The sequence below is a fragment of the Cryptomeria japonica genome, chromosome 10 (genome assembly GCF_030272615.1).
Source record: "Cryptomeria japonica chromosome 10, Sugi_1.0, whole genome shotgun sequence".
Lineage (NCBI taxonomy): Eukaryota > Viridiplantae > Streptophyta > Pinopsida > Cupressales > Cupressaceae > Cryptomeria > Cryptomeria japonica.
The window spans coordinates 768000222-768025522 of NC_081414.1; the positions used below are offsets into that span (position 1 = coordinate 768000222).

At 37.9% G+C, this 25301-nt stretch overlaps 2 protein-coding genes across 3 annotated transcripts in view; one reads left to right on the top strand and one right to left on the bottom strand.

Annotated features, from left to right (window-relative positions):
* Window positions 1-6806: 6806 nt before the first annotated feature.
* LOC131859216 (uncharacterized) lies at window positions 6807-7472 on the top strand. Its single transcript, XM_059212787.1, has one exon. It carries the CDS (start codon window positions 6807-6809, stop codon window positions 7470-7472), a length of 666 nt encoding a protein of 221 aa, XP_059068770.1.
* A 10671-nt stretch (window positions 7473-18143) lies between these two features.
* LOC131026979 (uncharacterized) overlaps window positions 18144-25301 on the bottom strand; it is a 51152-nt gene continuing 43994 nt past the window's right edge. Inside the window, exons 2-6 of one of the 2 annotated variants that reach the window (XM_057956976.2) lie at window positions 19943-20070; window positions 19751-19837; window positions 19155-19304; window positions 18774-18971; window positions 18144-18669 (exon numbers count right to left, since the gene is read on the bottom strand). In XM_057956976.2, the coding sequence (XP_057812959.1) occupies window positions 18532-18669; window positions 18774-18971; window positions 19155-19304; window positions 19751-19837; window positions 19943-20070 (701 nt within the window). In that variant the 3' untranslated portion in view covers window positions 18144-18531. The remainder of the gene's footprint in view (window positions 18670-18773; window positions 18972-19154; window positions 19305-19750; window positions 19838-19942; window positions 20071-25301) is intronic. The other variant, XM_057956977.2, reaches the window with a different exon arrangement.

Below are 25301 nucleotides of genomic sequence, written 5' to 3' on the forward strand. Positions count from 1 at the left end.
GGTTAAGCTACTTGTACAGTAGTCCCTGAGAGATGTTTCACAAATGGAATGGGGTGTATTTGAGGATATACAGCAATTTAGGATTGATGATGCCCCTGTTGTAGATAACCTGCCGGTTGAAGAAGAGAATGTTACAAATAATCCACCTGTTGAAGATAAGGGTTTGCTTGTTGCTGAAGGAGCCGCAGTTATTATGGAAGAAATATTGAAGTGGAATCAATTGAAGAACAACCCTCTACTTCTCTTCAAAGAGATTCGCCAGTTTTGCGAAGGAAAGGAAAAGAGTTAGAAAGGAGTGAAACAAATGAAGAATTTATTACCCAACCGCAGGTAACTCAGATTCCTCTTGCATCCAAGAGGAGTAGGACAAAAAATTAAAACTCTTGCAGCCATTCCAAAAGTGTATGTAAGAAGAACACGAAGGAGGACACAAAAGACTCATCATGTGTGTAATCCAACAGAGGTTATTGCAGTAGAAACTTCGGAAGAAGGAAGCCCTGCGAAGGATGAAATTCAAGAAAATGTTGTTGAGGATAAACTAGCAAATCTTGCTTCTGTGGCACTACAATTTGAAGAAACTATTGAAGATGTTCTACAGCAGCCTGAGGAAAATATTGGAGATATGTCAGCTTAGAATGAGGAGGTTATTGAATAAATCTCGCGATCTAAGGTAGTACCTTTTAGACCTCCTTCATCCCTAAATAGTTTATCTATTGCTTTAACATTTTATAGACAATGGGAAATAGAGAAGGATAGGTTGCAGGGGATTATTGATAAACATCAAAGAGAGATTAAAAAGAGAGATAACTGAATTGAGGAATTAGAGGCTAAGGTAGAAATAATTTATGGTATGGTTCCTGAGTTGATGCAATGTAGGGCACCTCCAAGAGTTTATGCAGTACATTTGAAAGAGTTGTATCTGAACTTCAAACTAAACCGCATTGTTAGGGACCTTAATCCTTCCTTAGAAACATCTGAAGAATTCTGTTATGCTTATCAAACCTCTACGCCTGCTGTGAAAAATTTGCTATGTGAATTATACTTACATAACTATGTTGTACCCTCAGAGAGGGAGTGGAATCCTTTATTGTATATTGGGGATATCCATATCAAAGTTTTAATGTCATGGATCCAAAATGAGATTATCATAGGGCCATAAGCCAGGGAGTATGAAAAATTAGAGCTTGACTGTCAATTACCATTAAGAAGGGAATCACAAGCACCAAGGGTTCTTTATTATGATTGGCAAAAGTTACTGGTAAGAGATGATGTTAGTAAATTAGTGCTTCAAATGAGAGAGGAAGTCTATCAAGCATATGAGCAATTGGTTCAAACTGATAGGACAGCTGCAATAGAAGGGTTAACGCAGCACTGGAATAATCTACTGGAACATTTAAAATAGGGAGAACCTTACTCACTACAAAAATTTCATGCAACCATACAAAGAGCCCCCAAATACATACAATTAGGTAGGGAGAAAGCCAACAACTGGCTACCATTGATCTTTCAACCTTCAATCCTTATGTGGCCACTTTTGGCATGTCAACCAACAGAGCAGAACTATGATGCAGTCACAGAAGAAACGGCTAGATGGTCCAGACTGAAAAAAATTAAAGGATTTTATTGGAACTTGGCTTCAGGGGGGACAAGTTAGGGCAGTGTTGGTGATTTAAGAGTTACAGCGAGAATCAAAAATTTTCCTTTTGCTACAGGATCAACAAACTCTTAAAGTTGGGGGGCATGATAAGTTGATACTTTGTCATATTTTTATCATCAAAACTCTTAAGTTTTTGCCATCTTTTGGGTTGCATTGTGGTAGTGAAGTATTGTGAATTGACTATATGTATTCAATGTGTTAAACCTAAACTTATGAAATCATGTTTGAACTTTGTCGGTCTATTCCTGCAGCCATGCCAATTTATTCCTGCAGCCAAGTGATTTGTTCCTGTTGTTATGCGGATTATTTGGGATAATATCATATGTGAGTTAATGAATGTATTAATTAAGTAAAATACATATGCATGTCCTTGTATGTTGTTTTTGTTGTAGTGCAGATAATAAATGATGTCGTGGTGGACATTCTCCTTTTGCACCTAAAGAATGAAGAATCACATATGTGATAACTAGAGATCAAACTGAAGACGAGCCGAGCGAGTGCAAGCTACGGCATAACCGGAGAAACCATACATCACTATGGGAGTTTAACTCTAATGGGCATTGAATTCGCAAAATATCGCTATGGCATGCAAAGACTGTGGTTCAGTTTAGATCCACATTTCCTGCAGCCAAGCTCTAGTTATCTTCTTCATCTGTCAATCATCCGCCTCTTCTTCTGGGCGTGATTTGAGTTGTCCATTGTAGTTGATCTTTGCTTTATAATAAGCTCTTCCTTTTTCTTTGAAGTTAGACAGAATAGAAAGGAATAGAGCAGAGAATTTTGACAAGCATTTTGTTATGCCGTACCTTGCGCTCGCTCGGCTCCTCTTCAGTTTGATCTCCAGTTATCACATATGTGATTCTTCATTCTTCAGGTGCGAAAGAAGAATGTCCACCGCGGCATCATATATTATCTACACTACAACAAAAACAACATACAAGGACATGCATACATATTGTACTTAATTAATACATTCATTAACTCACATATGATACTATCCCAAATAATTTGCATAACAATAGGAACAAATCACTTGGTTGTAGGAATAGACCGACAAAGTTCAAACATGATTTCATAAGTTCAGGTTTAACACATGGAATACATATAGTCAATTCACAATACTTCACTACCACAATGCAACCCAAAAGATGGCAAAAACCTAAGAGTTTAAATGATAAAAACATGACAAAGTATCAACTTATCAACTATCACCAGATTAGGATGAGGGAATCTGACATTGAGAAGACATCCTTCAGATGCCACTTTGGGTATTTTGAGTTTTTAGTCATGCCCTTTGGCTTGACTAATGCACCTACTACCTTTCGATCCTGCATGAACAGGATCTTTCAAAAGCAGTTGAGGAAATTCGTGCTAATCTTCTTTGATGACATCATCATTTTTAGTAAGTCTTGGAAGGAGCATCTACAACACTTGGATGAAGTACTCAGTATTCTGGAGCCTGAGTCATTGTTTGCTAAGGAGTCTAAGTGTGATTTTGGGATGAAGGAGTTACTTTACCTTGGCCACATCATAAGTGTAGAAGGAGTTAAAGTTGATCCTGAGAAGATCAAGGCAAATGTTGATTGGCCTCCACTTGAGAACTTGACACATCTGAAGGGGTTCTTGGGTCTATGTGGTTTTTACATAAGGTTTGTGAAGGGTTATTCTCAATTGGCTGCCCCCCTCGCAGACCTCACTAAGAAAGGAGCTTTTGTATGGTCAAAAAAGGCACAAGAAGTTTTTGACAAGTTCAAAGAAATCATGAGCACGTGCCCTGTTTTGGCTCTACCTGATTTCTCCAACCCTTTTGAGATTCAATGTGATGCATCGAGAGGAGTTGGTGTTGTATTGATGCAAGACAAGCATCAGATTCTGTTTTAAAGCAGAAAATTAAGAGGAGTTGAGAAGACATACTTCATCTATGACAAGGAGATGCTTGCAATCATGCACACATTGGCCAAGTTTAGGCAATACTTGGTGGGGAGAAAATTTGTAATCATAATAGTCTTAAACACTTTATGCATCAGAAGGATCTGAATGAAAGGAAGCGAAAGTGGGTAAGTAAGCTACAGGCTTACGATTTTGATATTAAATATGTCAAAGGCAAGAACAATATTGTAGATGATGCACTATCAAGAAGACCCCATTTGCGCTCATTGTGTCGAGCTTACTGCTAATTGGAGGGACTTGTTGCTTGTTGATTATGCCAAAAATCAGTTTGCAACCAGCATCATTGAGGGTACTTTTCATGATGAAAGGTACAAGGTAGTTGATGGGTTGATGCTTTACAAGGGTAGGATCTTTCTGTTACCTAAATCTCAGCTCAAAAAGAAGATTATATAGACTTTCCATGATGTTCCTCTTGCTAGCCATCAAGGATATTTCAAAACCTATAAGCAAATTCGTGAGAGGTTCTTTTGGAAGGGCTTGAAACATGAAGTGTTGAACTACATCACGGAGTGTCACACTTGCCAGATGAACAAGAATGGGCATACTCACCCTGCTGGTTTATTGCAACCTCTACATATTCCCAATCAAAAATGGGAAATTATCTCGATAGATTTCATTACCGGGTTGCCCAGAGCTAATGGCAAGGATTGTATTTACGTGGTGGTGGATAGATTGACTAAGTTTGCCCAAATTTTTTGTTATTACCATCTTATTTACAGCAGCTCAGGTTGCTGATGTGTTCTTCCACGAGGTGTTTAGATTGCATGGGTTGCCCAAGAACATTGTAAGTGATAGGGACAACAAGTTCCTAAGAACTTTTTGGCAAGAAGTTTTCAGATTGTGCGGCATAGTACTTAACCCAAGAACGAGTTATCACTCACAGACTGATGGGAAAATAGAGATTGTGAACAAATGGTTGAAAGGCTATCTCAAAAACTATGTCTCAGAGCAGCAGAAAGCATGGGTGAGTGATGCAGTCAAGGTAGGGAGATCCAATGAAGGACATCCCATCCTAGCAGCCTAACACACACACCATGCAAGATATACCGGTAACCGGTACCACAACACCAGATAAAGAAGAAACAACAACCAGTGACAACACAAAATACATAACCGGTAAACAGTATAAACAATTCTTATAACAGTTTGAAGAATTACATATGCCACATGTTGGAACGTAGTCTAGACTACAAATAATGCTTACAACACAATTATAAGATCCGCAAATCATCTACACATCAAATCGGCCTTCAGTAACAGTCTGTAGGTTCAACCCTAATCTGGAGCTCAGCCCTTTTGGCTTCAGTTCACTCGACCAGATTCTCGTTGGTATCTACATCCTCGCTCAATCTCAAACTTTTGTCTTCTATCTTCTGTCTTTTGTCTCCTCAAATGATTTGCAAATATTCTATTTATACCATCCACAAATAATAATAACTTGATCAAGTCGGCCTAAGACCAACCGGTTCATAATGAAATGTGCTAATGGTAACAAGTCAGCTTAAATCACTAAGAATATCTCCAAAAAGCATAAAACATCATGCAGTTCTCCGAGAACATCAAACAAGGCTAAAGCAACATCGATCAACGATCTGCAAGTCACGAAAATCAACCGCAACCCGATTCAACTTCTCTCAACACTCTACAAGACTAACCGGTAAGAAAACATCAACGGCCAATACCGGAATCGAGATCTCACCGGAATCAAATCCAAATGTTATGAATCTCGAACATGATAAAGACAATGAACTCAAGGAGTTAAATCCAAATCCACAACGCTAAACTCTCAAAACATGAAGAAATGTCACGATCTCCAAGCAATTCCACTGCTAACTACTCAAACCGTTAAGAACTACAATGATGCTCCTGCATCAAACTCTCAGGGCTAATTGAAAAGTGAGCCCCATCACTAGATCCAGTTTGGCAATTTGTCAGCAGGTACTTGCAACTACCTCAGGGGTTTGACAATCTGACTTCAGGTTTCGGTTGCCTCTCCTCGGCGATCTACCTGTCCAACCTACAGCCTGCCTCAATTGGTGATCTATTCAAGTCTCCACCCACTAATTGCCTCAAGCTCAAGCTCTAGGATCAGCGGTCTACTTGCAAACCTTGCGTTGCCTCACGTTCGGCGATCTGAACAAGTCCACAAGTTGCCTCAACTTCTTTTCCAACCAATCTATGCATAACCGGGTCTTCCTCCAACAATGGGTTCACAAACCAGCTCTGATACCATCTGATGCAGTCAAGGTAGGGAGATCCAATGAAGGACATCCCATCCTTGCAGCCTAACACAAACACCATGCAAGATATATTGGTAACCAGTAGCACAACACCAGATAAAGCAGAAAGAACAATCGGTGATAGCACAAAATACATAACTAGTAAATAGTATAAATAATTCTTACAACAGTTTGAAGAATTACATATGCCACATGTTGGATCGCAGTCCAGGCTACAAACAATGCTTACAACATAATTATAAGATCCGCAGATCATCTACATATCAAATCGGCCTCCAGTAACAGTCTACCGATTCAACCCTAATCCGGACCTCAGCCCTTCCAACTTCAGTCCACCAAACCAAATTCTCGTTGGTATCTACATCCTCGCTCGATCTTGAACTTCTATCTTCTATCTTTTGTCTTCTGTCTCCTCAAATGATTCGCAAAACTTCTATTTATACCATCCGCAAATAATAATAGCTCGATCAAGTCAACCTAAGACCAACCAATTCATAATGAAACCTGCTAATGGTAACAAGCCAACTCAAATCACTAAGAATATCTCCAAAAAGCATAAAACATCATGCGGTTCTCCAAGAACATCGGACAAGGCTAAAGAAACATCAATCAATGATCCGCAAGTCACGAAAATCAATCGCAACCCGATTCAATTTCACTCAACACTCTGTAAGACTAACCGGTAAGAACACATCAACCAGGCCAATACTGGAATTGATATCCCACCAGAATCAAATCCAAATGTTATGAATCTCAACACAATAAAGACAACGAACTCAAGGAGTTAAATCCAAATCCACAACGCTAAACTCTCAAACATGAAGAAATGCCACGATCTCCAAGCAATTCCACTGCTAACTACTCAAACCGGTAAGAACTACACCAGTGCTCCTGCATCAGTGAGATGGCTACATTTGGGAGAATATTGCTACAACTCCTCTTATCACATGTACATCAGGATGTCTCCTCTCATGGCACAGTATGGTTATGAGGCCCCCAGCTTTGTTGATTTGATGTTTGGTGATAGCAAAGCCCCTCAAGCTAGGGACGTGGTGCAACAGTGTCAGGATATTTTGAAGGCTTTGAAAAACAACCTCCAGATTGCACAGAACCAGCAGAGGATGTACGCTGATCAGCAGCGTGTAGAGCGTTCATTCGAGGTTGGAGACATGGTCTATCTTAGACTTCAATCTTTCAGACAGTCTACTCTCAAGAAGGTTGGAGTAGAGAAACTGAAGCCACGTTTCTATGGGCCATTCAGAGTCATCATGAGAGTTGATGTCGTGGCTTACAAGTTGGAGGTATCAGCGAGTAGCAAGGTGCATAATGTTTTCCATGTGTCACGCCTCAAGAAGGTGCTTGGACACAATGTTGTGGTCTCTTCAGATTTACCTCCCTTGGATGAGGAAGGACAGTTGGTATTTATTCTGAAGGAGATCATTGATTCACGAGAACACTCTTTGAGGAGAAGGACAATCAAAGAGTATTTGGTGAAGTGGAAGAGCTTACCTGTAGAGGATGCTACTTGGGAGAATGACAAGAATTTGCAGCATCCTAGCTTGTGGTTGCTTGAGGACAAGCAATCTTGGGGAGGGCGGACTGTAATATCCCCTTCTCGGCGGTAATCAGTGTAGTTGACCATTAGCCTATTCTGGAGACCCGTAGGCTAGTCAGAAGCAGAAATTAGGGTTTCCTACCTCTAAGAGGATATTTTTTCATTTTTGAAGGCTTGCATGTTGGATTTTGTCAGATTGGGTTTTGGATTATTTCTGGGTTTTCAGAAAACTTCGCAATGAGGGTACATGCATAGCAAGTGATGGAGTTTGACTAACTTACTATTTTTAGTAACTGGAGGCAGAAGCAGCTAAGTTCTTTGGGTTTTTTCTGGGTTTTCTGAGAGCTCTTCGATGGTATAACATGCAAATAAATTTGAAGATGTTTCTGGGACTTACTATTTTTAGTAAGTTCGGTAGCTGCTCAAAATGTGGAAAAAATCACTTTGGGAACACTTACTATTTTTAGCAGTATGCTATTTATAGTAAGTCCTATTTTTGGAAGTGTTATTTTTAGCAGGGGTTCGACAACTCAACTCAGTGTCTATTTTCGGCAATGCAATTCAGTACCTTGGCCTCAGTTCATTTTGGCAATATTCAGCATTTGGAAGAGGAAGTATTTTTTTACTACTTTATTTTTATCCATGGCCGAGGCAAAATTTGTTTATGACTTCAAGGGGTCAACTTGGTGTTAGAGATTAAATTATAACTCAAGGCAAATGGGTCAATTTTCTAAGTATATTGCCTTAGTTATATTTTTATTTTTGAAGTCATAGTTGGGCGCCCACTTTACTATTTACTTTATGAAACTTACACTTATCAAAAAGGGCGATTAAGGGTGAAAGTGAGATGGGTGAACTTGTGCAAGGAAATGAAATGAAATGCAATGCCAAATGTGGATGAAATGGAATGGCATTTGGTTTGGGTGCATTTGGAGAGCATTTGAATTTGAATTTGGCTGGCAGAAAGTTATAATTACAGGCCTTGGGCTCTCATTTTGGTATCTATTATTGCTTTGATAAGGAAGTGTTGTTGAAATAATATCAGACTCTCTTACCTCCTAGTGCTTCAGTTTCGTGCTTGAAAGATAGTGCCTAGCTGAATCTATAACTGTTTCTCATCCAGAGGAGCAAATTGGGGCTCAATGAAGATGAACTTTTATGGATTTTTTATTTTTGGGAGTGTTGTAGTGTGTTTCTAGGTTGTTGTCTTCCAGTTTAGCTGAAACGTGTTTTCGTTCGTAGCTCCTTGTGTGTGTGTCAGCTCATTCTGGGTGTTTGTTTGTCCAATTCCTATGTCGTGGGCGATTCATCCGGTAAGTTTTTGTTGAACATTTTGAAGTATTGGATTTTATATTGCAAGTCATACTTTTTTGTCATAGACACCCTTGCTAGGAGGTGTTTGGGTTGCATGTTATGTTGTTTCTGAATTGTTAGTGTCCTTTTCTCAGTCCTGCACTAGTCGTTGTATGTCTAGGGTCTTTGAGGGTGTGTTTAGAGTTAATTTGGGTGTGTTGGGAGTGAGATAGAACTGTTTTGTGTGGATTTTATGTTGCTGGTCTGTATTTCCAACATGTTGTTCATTCATATCAGATTCGGTTCTTCAAGATTGAAGTTGGTTTTTAGGTGTGTGAGTTCTTTGGTGTGGTGAGAGGAGTCTTGGGTTTGCGTTTTGGTTATGAACATTGAATATCTATTATGAATCATTTGTAATGCTGGTTAGTGGTACTAACAACAATTTTTATTGATTTCTCTTAGTCCCACTGCATAAATGGAAGAGGTTGGCTTCACTGCCTACCTTTGTGTTGTGACCATTTCACACATCGCCCCATAGCAAATGGGGACCCCCTCTCTTTTTTGCTTGTTTTTCGCTCGTTTTCGCTTTCATTTTTAGGGTTTTGTTAGTCAGTTAGTTGTCTGGATTTAGGGCCAAGCCTTAGGGTTTTAAATTTTGCCTTTTCAAGCCAAAATCCAGTCATTTTTGAGAGCTTCTGAGCTTCTTTTCTAGAATGCAAATTTTTGAATGCAATGATTTCGCCAAAATGGTCTAATTTTCAATTAGAATGTTCATGCAGGACTTAAACTTGTCTAAGTGTTGACCGTCAATATGAATTTTTGTCTGATTGAATATTTTGACCAAATTTTGACCTTTTTGAATTTTGATCCTGGGCATTGGAATTGATTTGTTTTCGCCTCGTGAAGTGTTAAAATGTGAAAAATCTTGTTATTTTGGCCCGTAGGAGCAAAATCGCTCCTGTCCCTCAGTGAAGGACGGGAGCTCATTTTCAAATATCTCTTCATCCTTGCAGAGTCCAGACAAATTTTACGTTTGAAGTGATGGAGAACGGCGAGATCTTTCCATTGAATATAAATTGAAGATTTTTATGAGCACAGAAATGCCTCCAGGAGGAAAATCGCTCCTGTCCCTCAGTGAAGGACCAGAGCTACAATTCAAATTTCGCCTTGTCCTTGCAAGATTTTGAAAGTTTAATGATTTGAGGACGTCCAAAGGAAGATACTTTGCCAAATGAATATAATTTGATATGCAAAAACGAAGGAGAATGACCTATATTGACCATATCGCTCCTGTCCCTCTCCAAGGGACCAGGGCGAAGTACCTTGTAACTCTCGTCCCTCTCCCAGGGACCAGAGCGATTTCCTTCATTATGCAAAATCCAGACAAGGGTCAAGGCAAGTTTACGTTCAAAAACAAAGGAAAACATGAGGTGAACGCATTGAATATAATTTGAAGATTTTTTGGACGTCCATACCAGTGTTAAATGCCTAGTTCGCTCCTGTCCCTCAGGAAGGGACCAGAGCGATTTTTGATATAATTGTTTTTCTTGCAAAGTTACAAATGATGTCAAGGCATGAACGAATAGAGGGAAGAAGGACGAGTCCGTTGAATATAAACTTGGAACCAGGCAAAGTGAGATAGTGGCCACAAGGGAAGGATCGCTCCTGTCCCTCTCCAAGGGACCAGGGCGATGTTAGGCAAAACACATGATATTCTTTGAAAATCACGTTAAGACAAGGGCGCACAAGGTTTTAAATAGCATTTGGAAGATGATACAAGGAAAGGATCGTACCAAAATGGAGAATTTCAAGCAAAAAACTTAGGATCGCTCCTGTCCCTCTCCAAGGGACCAGGGCGATAATGGTCATAAAATGCATTTGTTCGCACAAGAAAGAAATTCAAATTCGAAGGACCACCAGATGATCGATTTGGAACGTGGAAATGAAGGAGTTGAACGTTGAAAACGCAAGAATCATGCCAAAGATGGTGAATCGCTCCTGTCCCTCTCCAAGGGACCAGAGCGATGAGGTACGTCCCTTTATTTTCATATTTTTGGCGCCAAATTAAACAATTCAAATATCCTTAAATGCTAAATCGATTTAAAAAATTGAAAATCCTATTTAAATTGGCATTTAATATGGCGTTAATCTTTATTAATTATTTTTTTGCCTTTATTAAAATCGAAATTTGCAAATAAAAATGCAAGGCATTAATAATTAATTATTTAATTAATAAAAAATCGATTTCAAGCGCTCATATATGGAAGTCGGCCTTGTTATGTCATTGCAAATCATTTAAAAATCGTTTGAAATTGTTATATTTTATCAAGTTGGCCAAAGAGATAAATCGATAAGAGCGCTATATATATAGGGGGGTGAAAACTATTATTTTCACATCATTATTTTACCTCTCTACATGCGAATTAAGGAAGACGAAGGAAAGTGTTAAGTGTGTTCAAAGATAGTGCGAATATTATCCAAGGTGGTGCAAGTTTTATTCATACCAAAGGTGGCGCTAATATAGAGTGCGAATTACATTGAAGACCAAGGGTGGTGCGAGTTTGAAGGTTCATTTGAAACCACGTCCAAGGCGAACTTGAAGACCACGCCAAAGTACGAATTTGAAGATCCATTTGAGACCACGTCCAAGGCGATAATTGAAGATCACGTCCTGTCCAGAGGTGGCGAAGTCAATTCTGAGGAGATCATATTGAAGATTACTTTATACCTCAATTTTGCCTAGGCGAATTTTGTTTTTGCATTCTAGAGTTAGCTCTCTATCGAGGTATGGCGATTTATTGTTATTGTTTTATTCATTCATCGTCATATTTCAATTTTTGAAATTTTGATCCTTGAATATCTCTTAGCTCAATCGTTGTATTTTAGGAAATGATAACTCTAGAGACTTATCATGAGGTTTCCTAAAATTTATCTCTCTTATTTACGTTATTTATTGCAAAATCTATTTCTTATAATGAAATGTTGTGTAGGTATGGCGACCCCAAAGGCGGGAGCATCCACCAGTCGCTCGGCTCTCATGAAAGAAGATTAGAAGACCGAAGAAGTGGAGACCAAGATCGTGTCCAAGTGGAGCAACATTGGAGATACCAACTTGGGGAACTTTAGCACGAAGAAGTTCCGAGAGGTCCCTTACATCGGCAAGCCATCACCTGTCGCCCGGAGAATAATAGAGAGTGGCATCATTAAGGCGGCCGGTTTTCCTCCAGCCATTCAATGCCACGAGTTGATGATCGAGTGTGCCCGTCATTACAATCCACAGTCCAGGACAATTGTGTCCAATGAAGGAAACACTTTGGCGTACCTTTCAGAGGAAGCCATAAGTGAAGCCTTCCATCTTCCAGAGCACAGGGACATGATATACAAGAGCATTGAAGGAGCCAGATCAGTGTATGATGATGATCCAGATGCTTGCCTAAGCATAATCAACAAGAACTGGCTACTTAAGAGTCGTCCCCGTCTGAGCAAAGTACCGAACACACCGCACAGGATTGATTTCCAAGAGGAGTACAGAGATTTGATCACCATGCTCAACAGAGTCACAGGAGCACCTCATGCCTTCTATTTTGAGAAATGGATGTTTTACTTCATCCAGGTGATTGTTCAAGGAAAGGGTACAATACATTGGGCTAGGATAATTAGCCATTGCTTAGACGTACAGTTGAGAAGACTCAGGGCTACTAAGTCCTTCCACATGAGTTCATATGTCATCTATGCCTTAATCAGGAGCGTTGAGTACGCAGGACTACCTCACAGAGGAGTGATTGGAAGAGGACCCGGCGAGGTCAGAGTTTGTGAATCCTATACCTACTTGCATCATCCACCAGGGAAGAACTACAAGTTAATCAATGATACTTTCACGATGAACATCACAAGGACGTTGCAAGGAGGGATTCACAACAGATTATCTCAGGATGCCCAGGAATTCATCAAGAGGTACGGTGCTTGGTTCATTCAGTTTCCCAAGTTCACTTACATTAGAGTGTATGGATGTCCTTTACCTCCATACATGTTGCCGAGGTACCCAACAGACAGAATTGTGTTACTTGAAGTAACAAGGCAGTTGGCAGCATATGTGAAGGCATTCAGACACAGATATCAGAATGGAGTTCAGGTACCTATTATTTTGGGTAATTCAGTTGAGGTATGTCCTACTGTCTTAGCCATGGATGACGCAGAGAAGGAGTTAGCCTTGTATCCCTTTTCATCTTTTGCTTGGAGGAATAGTTTTGATCCACATGGATACTTAGAGGAGACGGTCGGTAGAAGATTTAGGCATGAGTACCAGATTGAAGATTTTATGATGAATCTCCTAGATGATCTCGAAGTGAAACGAAAGATACATTCTAGATTGCCTTTGGATTTCATCAGGAAATGTAAGATTTACAGAGTAGCCGACCAAGCTCAGGACAACGGCAGGCACATCCAATCTTCATATGATAGAGAAAGCAAAACAATAAGTTTGAATTGGAATGAGCCCGAGGCCGTGGATTTAGATGATTTGATGGCACCAGTCTTGTCTTGTACTCGCAGATGGATAGACGTTCAACATCAGAAGTTGAGAGAACAGGGCATAGCCATGTCTTTTACTTTGGAAGAAAAGCCAGCCGAAGGTGGAGCCAGTGTTAGTGAAGGCAATCCTAATCCTAGGAATTCAGGTGAAGGTAACCTTCGATGTGCCAGTGAGGGCAATCTTCATTCGAGAGGTTCGAAGAGAAAGGAAAGATCAGAAAAGAAAGAGCCTTCCAAGAAAAAGCAAGGTGCCAACAAAGATCAAACACCAGGTACTTCTTCCAGACCAGAGGATAGAACAATTCAAGTGGAAGAATCCATGGAATCGGTGGTACAGAATGATAGGCAGGAGGAAGGATAGATGCAGCATGTTTCATCCGATGGATCTCTCCAAGACTACGATTTAGATAATGATAATGAAGTAACATCTCCTCCCAGACAAGAAGAAATAGTACATAAAGAAATTCAAGTTCAAGAGACAAGATCAAATATCCCAGATTGGTTGAAGGAAAGATTGACTAAGGTGATCGTAATTGAGGACGAGGACAGTGCAATTGATTTAGAGAGCCTTGTTGGACGTTCACATATGACAACAGAGAAGAAGAAGGCTACAAAGATGTCCAAGATGATTCGAGATGAGACTGGATCTAGAAAGCTGCAGATAGCTACACCAGCAGCAGACAAATATGAGGGTGAGATCCTAGCAGAGGACTATCATATACAGACTATTGAGTTAGGACCATCCACAGCAGAGCAGACTTTAGATGATGCCACCGACACATTTGAGGCATTGAAGGACAAGTTTAGAGAGGAAGTAGAAAAGAATAGGAAGCTTGAGAAAGAGGTCGGTGCATGGAGGACATATTTCAGTCACATCAATGAACCTTTGGGATGTCAGGATCCAGTTAGATCACCACTGCAGGCATTACCCCTTCAATCAATCAATGAAGCAGAAAGATTCAGGAATATGGTCCAGCGTACATGTAGTTGGATGGATAGATCTCACACGGTGGCCATTGAGTTTGTTACAAGGATGTCGAAGATCACCCATCAGGCTATCCAAGTTCTTGAGATTATTCACAGATTGATGGCAACAGTAGCTGCATTTGCCCATACCAAGGACGTTGTCATTCCTGTCTTGAAAGTTATAAGACACACATCCAGAAGAATTTTAGCACAAGAGAGGATCTTAGAAGGTGATTCTCACAGTTTGTTTCAGTGGTCAACCTTACTCCATATAAAGAGTGTTCTCTTTGAGGACATCAGTGTTAGATGTGGTCAAGTTGAGGAGGTGATCAATCCGATCCAGGACAGAGTATTTGAGGTACTTCGTACCATTCTTGGTAGAAGGATCGAGGTCGAGACAGATGTGGATATACAAGAATTTGAGGATAGAATCAAGATCATCTTTCGCAAGGACGCAGATGTTACAGATGAGCAGTATGATCAGATGTATGCCACCATGCTCCTGATTGATAGAACAAAGGAACTTGAACCTACTTGGGACACAGCTCTTCTAGATGCATTTGATCAGGTTATCCACTTAGAAGAGAGTATCAAGAATCTTCCCGAGATTCCAAGCACAGAAATCGAAGAAATCGTGACAAAATTCATTGCATATGCTAAGAAAGAGAATTGGAAAGGGAATAAGATTCTAGATGAAAGGTTGTTACAGATGACATGACATCTTATTTCTCATTGGTTGATACCTCCTAGATTTTTGTGCCAAATTTAATATTTGGCTATGTATTTAATGTTGTTCAGTAAAAAGGAGGTCATTTGTAACAAACCCTAATTAGGGTTTAGGTGTCATGATCTTGTCCATTGATTTACTTTCAATCTGGACCTTTCATTGTAATTGGGGATGCTATTTATACCCCCATTTTTCATTTCATTTGAGAATAGAAAAATAGTGAATAGTGTGAGAAATAATAGTTGATGTAATAGAGAGATTAGAGTTAGAAGCAATTTTTATTTTGTAGCAAGATTGAGTCTTGAAGAGAGAAACTCAAGCAATTGTTGTATATGATGACTTGGAAATCAATAAAATATTGAAGTTATGGTGTTTTGTTGCAAATTTCTTAAGTTATCTTCATGGTTGTTGGATGTACTTGAATCACGCTCAATCAAAGTAATTTGTTAATTTGAAAGGCTAAGTGTGAGATTTGATATTTGGTAGGATTCGCAATCCAAACCACTAGCTCCTTGCTGATTGTAGGAACGCCTTGCGTGGTCAACTGGAAAACATTTTGAGTCCTTAACCTTCAAGCATTTTCGCATCTAGGATATGTACCTTCGTAGTAGTGTCCTTGGTCTTTGATGCATTGAATACCATTATTACCTTAGAAGATCGCACTAATTTCAATTGAGTTGTTATCTTATGGCAAAATTGAAGTTGGTTGAGTCTTGCCAAATCTCATTCATGCTAAGTCGTTCATAGGGTTAGGCTAGATTAGACTTCCTTAAACCCTATCTCTTTTCCATTTTTTGAAAGTTCCTTTTAGATTAGTAAAATCTTCGAGCCTTTGGAATCCGTAAGACGCCTTGAAGGAGACAGCAAATCACATCATACCACTAAAAAGCTTGTCCACACGTGGAGACCCCACTAAAAGAACCTTGGAGTCCATCTAACTGATCCTTTTTGCAGATCTTCAGCAGTTAGAGACTATTTTCTCAAGAGAGGATAAGATACCCTTAGGTATTTTATTCTGTGTTAGGCTGTGTACAAAACACACGTCAACACTTTGGACAGTGATTTCTAGTAATTCGGATAATCCATATTTGCATTGTAAAGTTGATTAGTAGTACTAATAGCTATCAATTTGGATTGTTGCTCTTAGTCCCACTGCATATGTGGAAAAGGCTGACTTGCCGCCTTCTTATTTATTGTAACGTTGTCCTCCCACTGAATAAACGGTTGAGTTTATTGTTATTTCATTTTCAGTCCTCCCACTAAATAAGTGGTCGAGTGATTGTTGTTCCTTCAGTTTGTAATCTTCTAATTGGCTAGTTGCACTACCATACTATTGGAGAAGTGCTTACACCTACTGGAAAAGTGGAAGGGGTTGGCTTGCCACCCAGTATTGTATTTGAGATTTCATTTCCAGCAGTTTATTGTGCTAACGATCCCCTTTGACACCGTATGCTCTCACCCTCCCATATTGGGCTCTCGATGATCAGAAAGTGAAAAGGTTACTTTCAGCAGTGTTGATTTTGCATTATCTAACCCTCACGGGTGTTGGTGTTGATTGTTAAATGTGAAAAAATTAAAATTAAAATTAAAGGGCTTACTACAATCATATAGTCTGAAACATCGAAAAAAAAAAAGACAAATGTATAATGTAGAAGCCTTCAGCTTTACTGTAATGGACAGAAAATATCATTTCCTTAAAGATTATATCAGTAAAATAATCTTTAGCATTTGCATCCTTCTCTATTGATAGAGACCATTTGATGTGCTTTGTTTGGAAGGTGATTGGACTAATCTCTCCAATCTCTCTAAGTGATGGGACTAGTTTGTTATTAGAAAGTCTGGTTCAATGTGAATACAATAGTGGCATTTTCTGAGGATTTAGCTAGTATACTAAGGGCGTGATGAGTAGGCTTATCTTGGACCTTCTTTAGAATAAGCCTCCTGTTTATTGTTTATTTGATCTAGTTTGAGATTAGTTTTCTGTGATCTATTCAGTTGTAAATCCCTCCTTATGGTGTTATTATGGCACAAAGAACTATAAATATGTCCGGAATTGGTCTAGCTGTCTGATTTCATCATATTTTAATTGTATTTTCTAGCCTGTCGTAATGTTTGAAGGTGCTTCGTAGGTCTAGGAGGAATTTCTTTTGCTCTTACTTGACTTGAGAGATCTCTCTGTGGCACATTTTTGGTACTACAATCTTATTGCTCTGGCCTATGTTTTGACGCTAAGTTCCAAATTTGGGAAACATCCAATCAGCAAGCTGGAAAACATTGCAGGGCTAAAGCTTCTATGATAGCTTTGGCACCCAGGACGATCATAAGGTCTGTGTGGGAAAGGCCATTTTTTATAGAAAAGCATTGGCAGAAATAGCTTTGGAGGAAGATTTTCTCATCAGTACTGCTAAGCGTATTCACAGCAACTCAATGAGGAAATGGCTCATGGGAATTGATAAAGGTCAGATCAATTTTGGATGACGTATAACATGATGGAAGCTGACTAAATTGGACGTTAATCTTCTAGACTGTGTTAGACACATACCCAATATAATTATCATTCCTTTGCTAAGACTTCTGCTTTATAAATGTTAGTAGCAGTCAGTGATTCCTCCGATGTTCTCCGGTCTGTAATCAAATATTCAAAAGCTCGGGGGACTGCCAATTACACTACTTTCTAAACCTCAAGAAGATATTCAAGCTTCTAGTTCAAATCAGTATCTCCCTTGGATCTATGGTGCTCTCAGGCTCTGGCATTCATTATCTGGAACTTGGAAGGTGTTTGCTATTAAACTAGGTTATTAAATTATTTTTCACAGCTTACAGTTGAAATCATACTAATTTTATTTTGTTTCTCTGTGAACGGGTGAATGGTGGAGCAGATATAGGGAATCGATTATTGGTGCTTGCCTGTCCTGCATCAGTCAGGAATTGTACCATGTAATGCTAGTTTATGAATAGATGAGTTGGAACCCAAGGAGACTGCCTTGATTTGGACTGATCAAGGAGATAGTTTAAGTTTATCACAAATACTTAAGCAGCACTGCCTTGATTTCATGTCTCTTAGCTCTCTAGTATCCTGATGATGGATCACGAAGTGTAATCTGAAACATTGATTCAACTAATACACAATTTAATCCAGAAATCCAGAAATAAATCAAATAATGAATTGTGGAAATCTGATTAACATCAAGCACTATTTACAGACAAAAAAGAGCATAGACTAACTAAACAAAGAGATGCCATTTTCATTTTTAACAAAATTTCAAATTACATTTACATAAGTTTGAGATGCCGCTTCCATCACATCAATGGGTATTCCAAATGGCCTCCTTTCAAAAAAGTGAAGTGGATCCAAGGTAAACGGAGCCATTTAGTTTCCAACAACCAAAATGAATAAATAAATAACATTTGGAATGTATGGGGTATCAAACCCACCAAAGGAAGCACTCTCTGTGGGGTTTGAGCCACAAACCCCGTACATACATCAGTTATACATGTTTCTACAGCTATACTTCTGCATAAGAGAAGTCATACACATTTAAATGTATAAGAAAGGAAAATCAGACCACCATTCTATAGTCTAACTTCCATTTTGCAATTAGCCATGGCATTCTTATAGTGCCGTTGTTATAGGTTTTCCATCTCTCCATGCCTGACTGCTTTTTGTTTGCTGTGTTGCATATTCTCTGTAATCAGAAAGCAGTTTGCTGTTGACTTTCTGCTTCATATTCTCCAGCAGTCGAAGGAGAACCTGCAACATAATGACTTGTTAAAATATTGTTGAACTATCTACAAGATAAAAATGTTTAAAAAGGTTTGTGTTAGAGTCTTAAGAGTTCTACACTACATACATACTGAATGACCAATGCCTTTGAGAACATCTTCAGGAACCACAGCAAGTGCTGGAGGCAATACAAAGCTAATGCTCATCTCCATCTGTGCCTTTAATCTCGATGCAACTCCATATTTCTCTGAGTAAAGAACCCCACGAACTCCAAGTTCAAAATCTGATGGTTTCAAAATATAATCTAATCCTCGAAGATCCCATCTTTTCTGAGAAAATGCTTCTCAAGATCAATTAAACATATAAACAAAGCTGCCAAAAGTAATGATACACTGAAAAAATATTCATCAACTGGGGTATGGAAAAACTATGCCATAAACAGCAACACAAACAGAGTACACTTGGATTGCAGTATTTACAGTTGCACAGCTACATCAACATGTAATACTTACAGCTTCCAAGGTTATAACTTTTTTAACACTTTTTGCGATACCATCAGGGAATCCTTGCCCTGGTTCTTTTAGAACTATACTCATATCAATAACTGGATATGCAGACACAAAAAGGAACTCGATAGGCAACATATGAATTCGCCATTCATCCTGCAATGAGACACTCGTCCTCTTAGACCAACTGGAGAAGCCAATAACATCAACTATCAGAGAAACCTCGGTTGGAGAGAAGACTAACAAATTTAAAGATAATATAATGTTAGATAACCGAGAATCAACTAGAGGTGGTTATGGAAACAGCCAAGCCGATGGTTGTATGCTTACCTTTCTAATGGCAGAAAAACACACATACACTAGGATGGAGTCAGAAAACATTAAGCTGCATTGACTTTAATAAAAAGAGTACAATCCAAAGGGAACAACAGGAAGAACACCAAGGTGACTTTTAACAGAACACGGTCTTCTCTATAAGTTTACAACAAAGCAACAATGAATTTCAAAATTGTTTTAAACATATGAATAATTACAAAAATACTGCTAGAATACAAATTCTTGCCGTGGTATTTGACATCAAATCCAGATCTGAAATCACTTACATCATTTAGCCTCTCACTCCTCCTTTTGTCTGGGAATATTGCTTGAAATACTCTTGTCCTATCACTCAAATATTGATCAAAAGAAACCTGAAAATAGAGTGAAAAATGTTATGCAGGGCAAAAGTAAGATTGAAGCATGGAAAAAATAAGATTGAAGCTCAAATATTACCTGTAGGTCATAATTAAGGATACCTGAGGAACCTCATAAAGAGGAATATCAGTGCTGATGTCAGATGAAAAGGTGACAGTCTTCTCTGCCTGCATAACCACTCGAGGCATTGATCTTGTATAAGGTGCTCTGCATCGTCTTGCTGGATTGCCTAAATGATAAAACACCATTCAAATGCTGATGCCTAGATAAAAGTGGCTTTTATTCTACAGGTAAGGAAAATGAATGCACTTATGAACCACAGCCATGAGGAATGGATAGTAGTCGCTAGCACTCATCGTAGCCTATGTCAGTGACATCTCAAGAAAAATATGATTTCACTCCCTCATCAAGAGAATATTTAGAAGAAAATACAGAATTAACCTGTGTATAAAATTTCATATTTCTTCACCTATGGGTTTCCTTTCTATACTAGTTGATTTGGATGCCTCAAGACTCAGAATACTAAATCTAAGATCACAAGCATGTTATCAGATTTGGCTTGATATACTTGAGGCAACTACTTGTTTTCTGGGGAAACATATCTAATCTGGAAATGAAATTCCTAGGAAGATTTTTGAGGGATACTTTATAATTACTAACATATATTTTATACATTTAAGTAAGAACATTGTATTCCCTTTCAAATAATGTGGAACCTATAATAATTTTCCCTTGATACAAGAGCCAATGACACAACAATGTTCAATTCATACAGCTTCTATCAGTCCCATAGAAAAAGGTTTATGTTACTTAAGATCAAATTTCCAGATTCACTAACTCAAAAATTGCAGCCAAACAAACCAAAAAGCAAGATTAAGTCTGTCAGACTTTGCACTCTGATGTCAAGCTTTGTATTTTCTTTTTTGTCTAATTATAAATATTACATCTTACAGCTAAAAATATACAGCTTTAGCATATGTAACGACTTATGTCACTGCACATTGTAAATCAAATCAAATTATAATAAACAAATGAATCATGAGCATGCACAAAAAACTTTTACATGCATAAGGTACTTTGGCTTCCTGAAGGTTATGAAAATCATAATTCTTCGAAAATATATGTACTGTTCTTTCAACCAACTGAAAGTAATCACGTTTCACTTTAAAAGGATCTTAATCCATACTATAATTCCATATTCTAGTCTCTATTTATTTGTTCTGTCTGTAGACCAAAACTGCCTTGTGGCAAATACTTGTAATATGGTTAGCCCCAAAAGGGTCTTAACCCACACCATATCAATGTTGTTATTTTGTAGATTGTGATTTACTTTGAGTTAATATAATAATTTAAGGACTTCAAACTATAGAATAGATTTTGAAAAATGTAAGCCCAAATAGTGTGTCATACAGTGCATACACAAAGGGTCCGAATTCTCCTGTATAAACATTAACCAATTGGGATTGAATCTTACTTGCCATGCCAAACTAAATATTAGTAACAGGCGGCAATCAAAAAAATTGGTTGGTAGATAATTGAAATGCTGTCATCAAGGAAGGGGATGTCACTTTTCTAATATACTTCACATTTTCAGGAGAATTAACCTCTACTGGGGTCACAAGGTATATAGTGAAGGAATATAACATATTCATCATTCAATAATTTCCATTAAATTCTGAGAATACATTGTTGACTTTTATAGATTTAAGAATATAACTGCAAAATAGAGGAGGAAAGGAGGAGACGGTGTAAGTATCCATGTAGAAATTTGGAAAGACATATTTGGGATAAGTATATATTCTTAGAAGTTTGATAAAAGGTAAACACTGTTTGAAACATGAGATGTTGATTTGCAGTTATAAATTGTTTTTTTTTTTTTCTTATAAGAAGAAATAAGTGTTTGTAAGGATTTTTTTGAGCATTATTGATTGACCTTACACGTCATGGGATCTACTTTGATTGAAGATGGAATTTTAAATTTACACATTAAAATTGACAACTTAAAAGAAGCAAATCAAATAGCAGAATGTTGAGAATATTTTAGTCTACTTCTATGCATTTTTGTGTTCATTTCATTTTACTATGACAGGAGATAGATAGGTTGCAAGATCAGACACATGATACCTTAACACAGAAGAAAAATCTCAAAAATGTTGAACAAGATATTCCTTCTTCGAGTACTTCCACACAAGAATCAAGTGAAAAACCCATTGTGAGAGTTTGAGAGACTCAGAAAATAAACAAGGGAAAATGTGTTCTTGGTTATAAGGTTTTTGTTGGGTCTTATTTCCCAAGTATTTGAAACCCATCAAATTTGTATCTAAAGGACTTAAGAATGCATGTCAAGTTGAATCTTCCTCTGCCAATTTTCAAACTGGTTCAGCCAAAATTGTTTTCATATTGTGGTCATCATAATCATACATCAGTTTCTTGTTTTGATCTATATCCATTTCTTTATGTGGTCAACATACTCATGATTTTTTTATCATATTTTTCAAAAGAAAGTGCAAAAAACTTTGTTATGTGTTGCTAATCCTTTGTTTGAAACAGTCCCAGGGGAGACATTAGATGCTTCTATAGATCCTGTAGGTGAGACATCTTTTGACAGATGTTGAGCCAGATGCTCCAAAAAGGGTATGTTTTGTACTGTTGAAGCTACTATTGGTGATGACAATGATGTTGGTAATGTTGTTGGTGATGACAATGATGTTGATAATAATGTTGCTGATGATATTGTTTTGGGCAATGATATGATTGCTTTTTCTCATCTTCAAAGTGTTATGGATTTCCTTTATGCTTGAGATGCCTTTGATTTGAATTTGTATGATTCATTCTGATGATGTTGATGCAGTTGTTGTTGTAGTGTGCTTTCCTTGTGCAAAGGACATTTCCTGTTATGTGTGTGATAAATTTGAGTAGAGACTTACAAAGATGAGTGATATATGCTTCAAATGTTTTGCAGATTTTTTATTTTGTGGAATTATTGGTTTATTTCGGATTTTTCTTAAGTTGCTGTTGGCGATAGCTTTGGTCATTGTTTGGTCCTTATTATTGCAGAGTTGTGGATAGACCATGAGATTGGTCCCAGGATTATTGAGATCCAATTTGATTAAGATTTTGAGATTGCAAATTACAGAATTATAGACAATGCAAATAGAGATGAGTCGACCATGCATAGCTATGATTAGGAGTGAGCATCATTGATGAGAGTGACTCGAGATGGTCAGCTTTAGTTTGATCATTTTTTATTGGAGTGAGCATCAACAGAGTGACTCACAATGGTTGACTGTAGATTGATCATCCTTGATTGCAGAGTGACTGCATCAATGTTTGGAGAAAGCAGATTCACCATTATTTGGAGATAGCCACGGAGAAGTCCTGAGTCAAGATAGTGCTGCAGCACATATTTTGGAGATTTTCTTCAAAATGTTCATTATATGGAAGAATGAAAGAATGAACAATTTATTCAATTAATTAGCTGTTATAGGTAGTTGCAGATTTCAGTTATACTCTCAAATCTATATATACAACAATGTATTCTCAGAATGTAATGGAAAAATGAATGTAATGGATATTAGTATTACTGAATAATCATTCCACATTTTATATTCTTCATATAGCTAAACGAACCTGTCTGCTCACTCTTTTCATTGACTGAAACTGGAACTTCAAACTATTCTTAATTAGACCTGGAAATAATATCAGGAAAATTTCCTTAGTTCCTAGTAGAGTGTTGATGGCACTTTCCACCCAAGCTTAGGGTTATTTCATCTCCATATGTCGTTAATTATCATTGACCTAAGGAAAACTATTACCCAAAAGTTGCATGTCAGTCATATAAGAAGCTCCCTAAGAAAACGAAAAAATCTCAATAGCTGTGTAATCATGAAATTTCAGTTTCAAACAAAAGAAGAAAACTTAACAAGACTGATACTATTGTAGTGGAAGCTTCTGTTCCTGTTATTGTGAACTTGGAAGAGTTACAACTTGGGCAGTTTAAAGTTGATCAGGATTCAGTTTTCCTGTTAAAATATCACTATTCCCCGTTCCTCCATGGACACGGGAAACAAAGACCAAACTTACAATAAGGCCAAACAAATTAGCTTTTAACGTGAGATGAAGTGATCTTGATACTGCAGTGATGCAAACGAACTCCTAAGAATTAGGATTTTGACTGCCAACTAACTCCAAAGGAGGAGTAGATTTTCTGTTGAAAAACTATTGTCACTTGTAGGTTCCGTGAGAGATAAATTAGGTGCTGATTACTCAGTTGAACTGCTGTTGCATTGTAGGCTACTGTTGATGTGTCTTTTGTACATGACCAAACACAAAGTAAAATACCCAGAGGTATCTTATCCTCTCTTGAATAAAGTTCCCGAATGCTGAAGATATCGCAGAAGGATCAATCCGAGAAACTCCAAGGTTCTGTTATGTAGGTTCTCTACTCGTAGATAAGCACCAGTGGTCGTTGTGTTTGCTGTTTTACAAGGGGCCTTATGTACTTTTTGGGAAATCTTGTTCTTGCAACTACTTTTCAATGAGGAACTGAATTCTCCTAATACTAACTGATGTTTCAAAAAAAGGCAAAAGATAATGGTTTTAAGGAGATGAGACTAATCTAAATCCTAAGAATGACTAAATGAGGACTGGTCTTAGCAAAACTCTACCAATTTCAGTATTGCCAAAAGATTACAACTCTACTGGAATTGGTGCGATCTTCTAAGGGGATTCAATGATATTCAAATCATCCATGGGATAGATACTATCACTAAGATACATATCAATATCTCCAATAATGATTGAACTCTTAAACAATTTTAATATCTCCAGTTGACCACACAAGGCGTGCTTACAATCAATAAGGAGCTAGTGGTTTGGACTATGAGTTTTACCAAAGATCAAACACAACATTTGTCCTTTAATCTAATTCTAAAACTTAAGTACTATCTCTACTAAGAGTGATTCAAGAAGATAAACAACCATGAAGATAGCCACAAGGATTGCAATAAAACACCATAACTTCAATATTTCATTGATCTCATAGCAAAATAAAACAACAATTGTTCAACTTTCTCTCTTCACTTCTTATTTCTCTGCTACTAACAATCTTAATCTTATTTCTCTCTTCTCTCTAACTCTCTAACTCTTTAAAATGAAATGAGTGAGGGCTTATATAGCACTCTCAAATACAATGAACGGCCTGGATCAAAAGAAGATCAACGACTGAGATTTTGACACCTAAACCCTAATTAGGGTTTGTTACAAAAAGACCCCATTTGGATAAACATTATCAATCCATAGCCAATAGAAATGGCACAAATAACGAGGAAACATAGCCCAATGGGGATAAAGTTGCCACATCATTTCATAACAACTTTTCATCTAGAATTTTGTTCCCTTTTCTATGCTCTTTTCTGGCATATTCAATGAATCTGGACATAATCCCTTCAATCTCAGCAA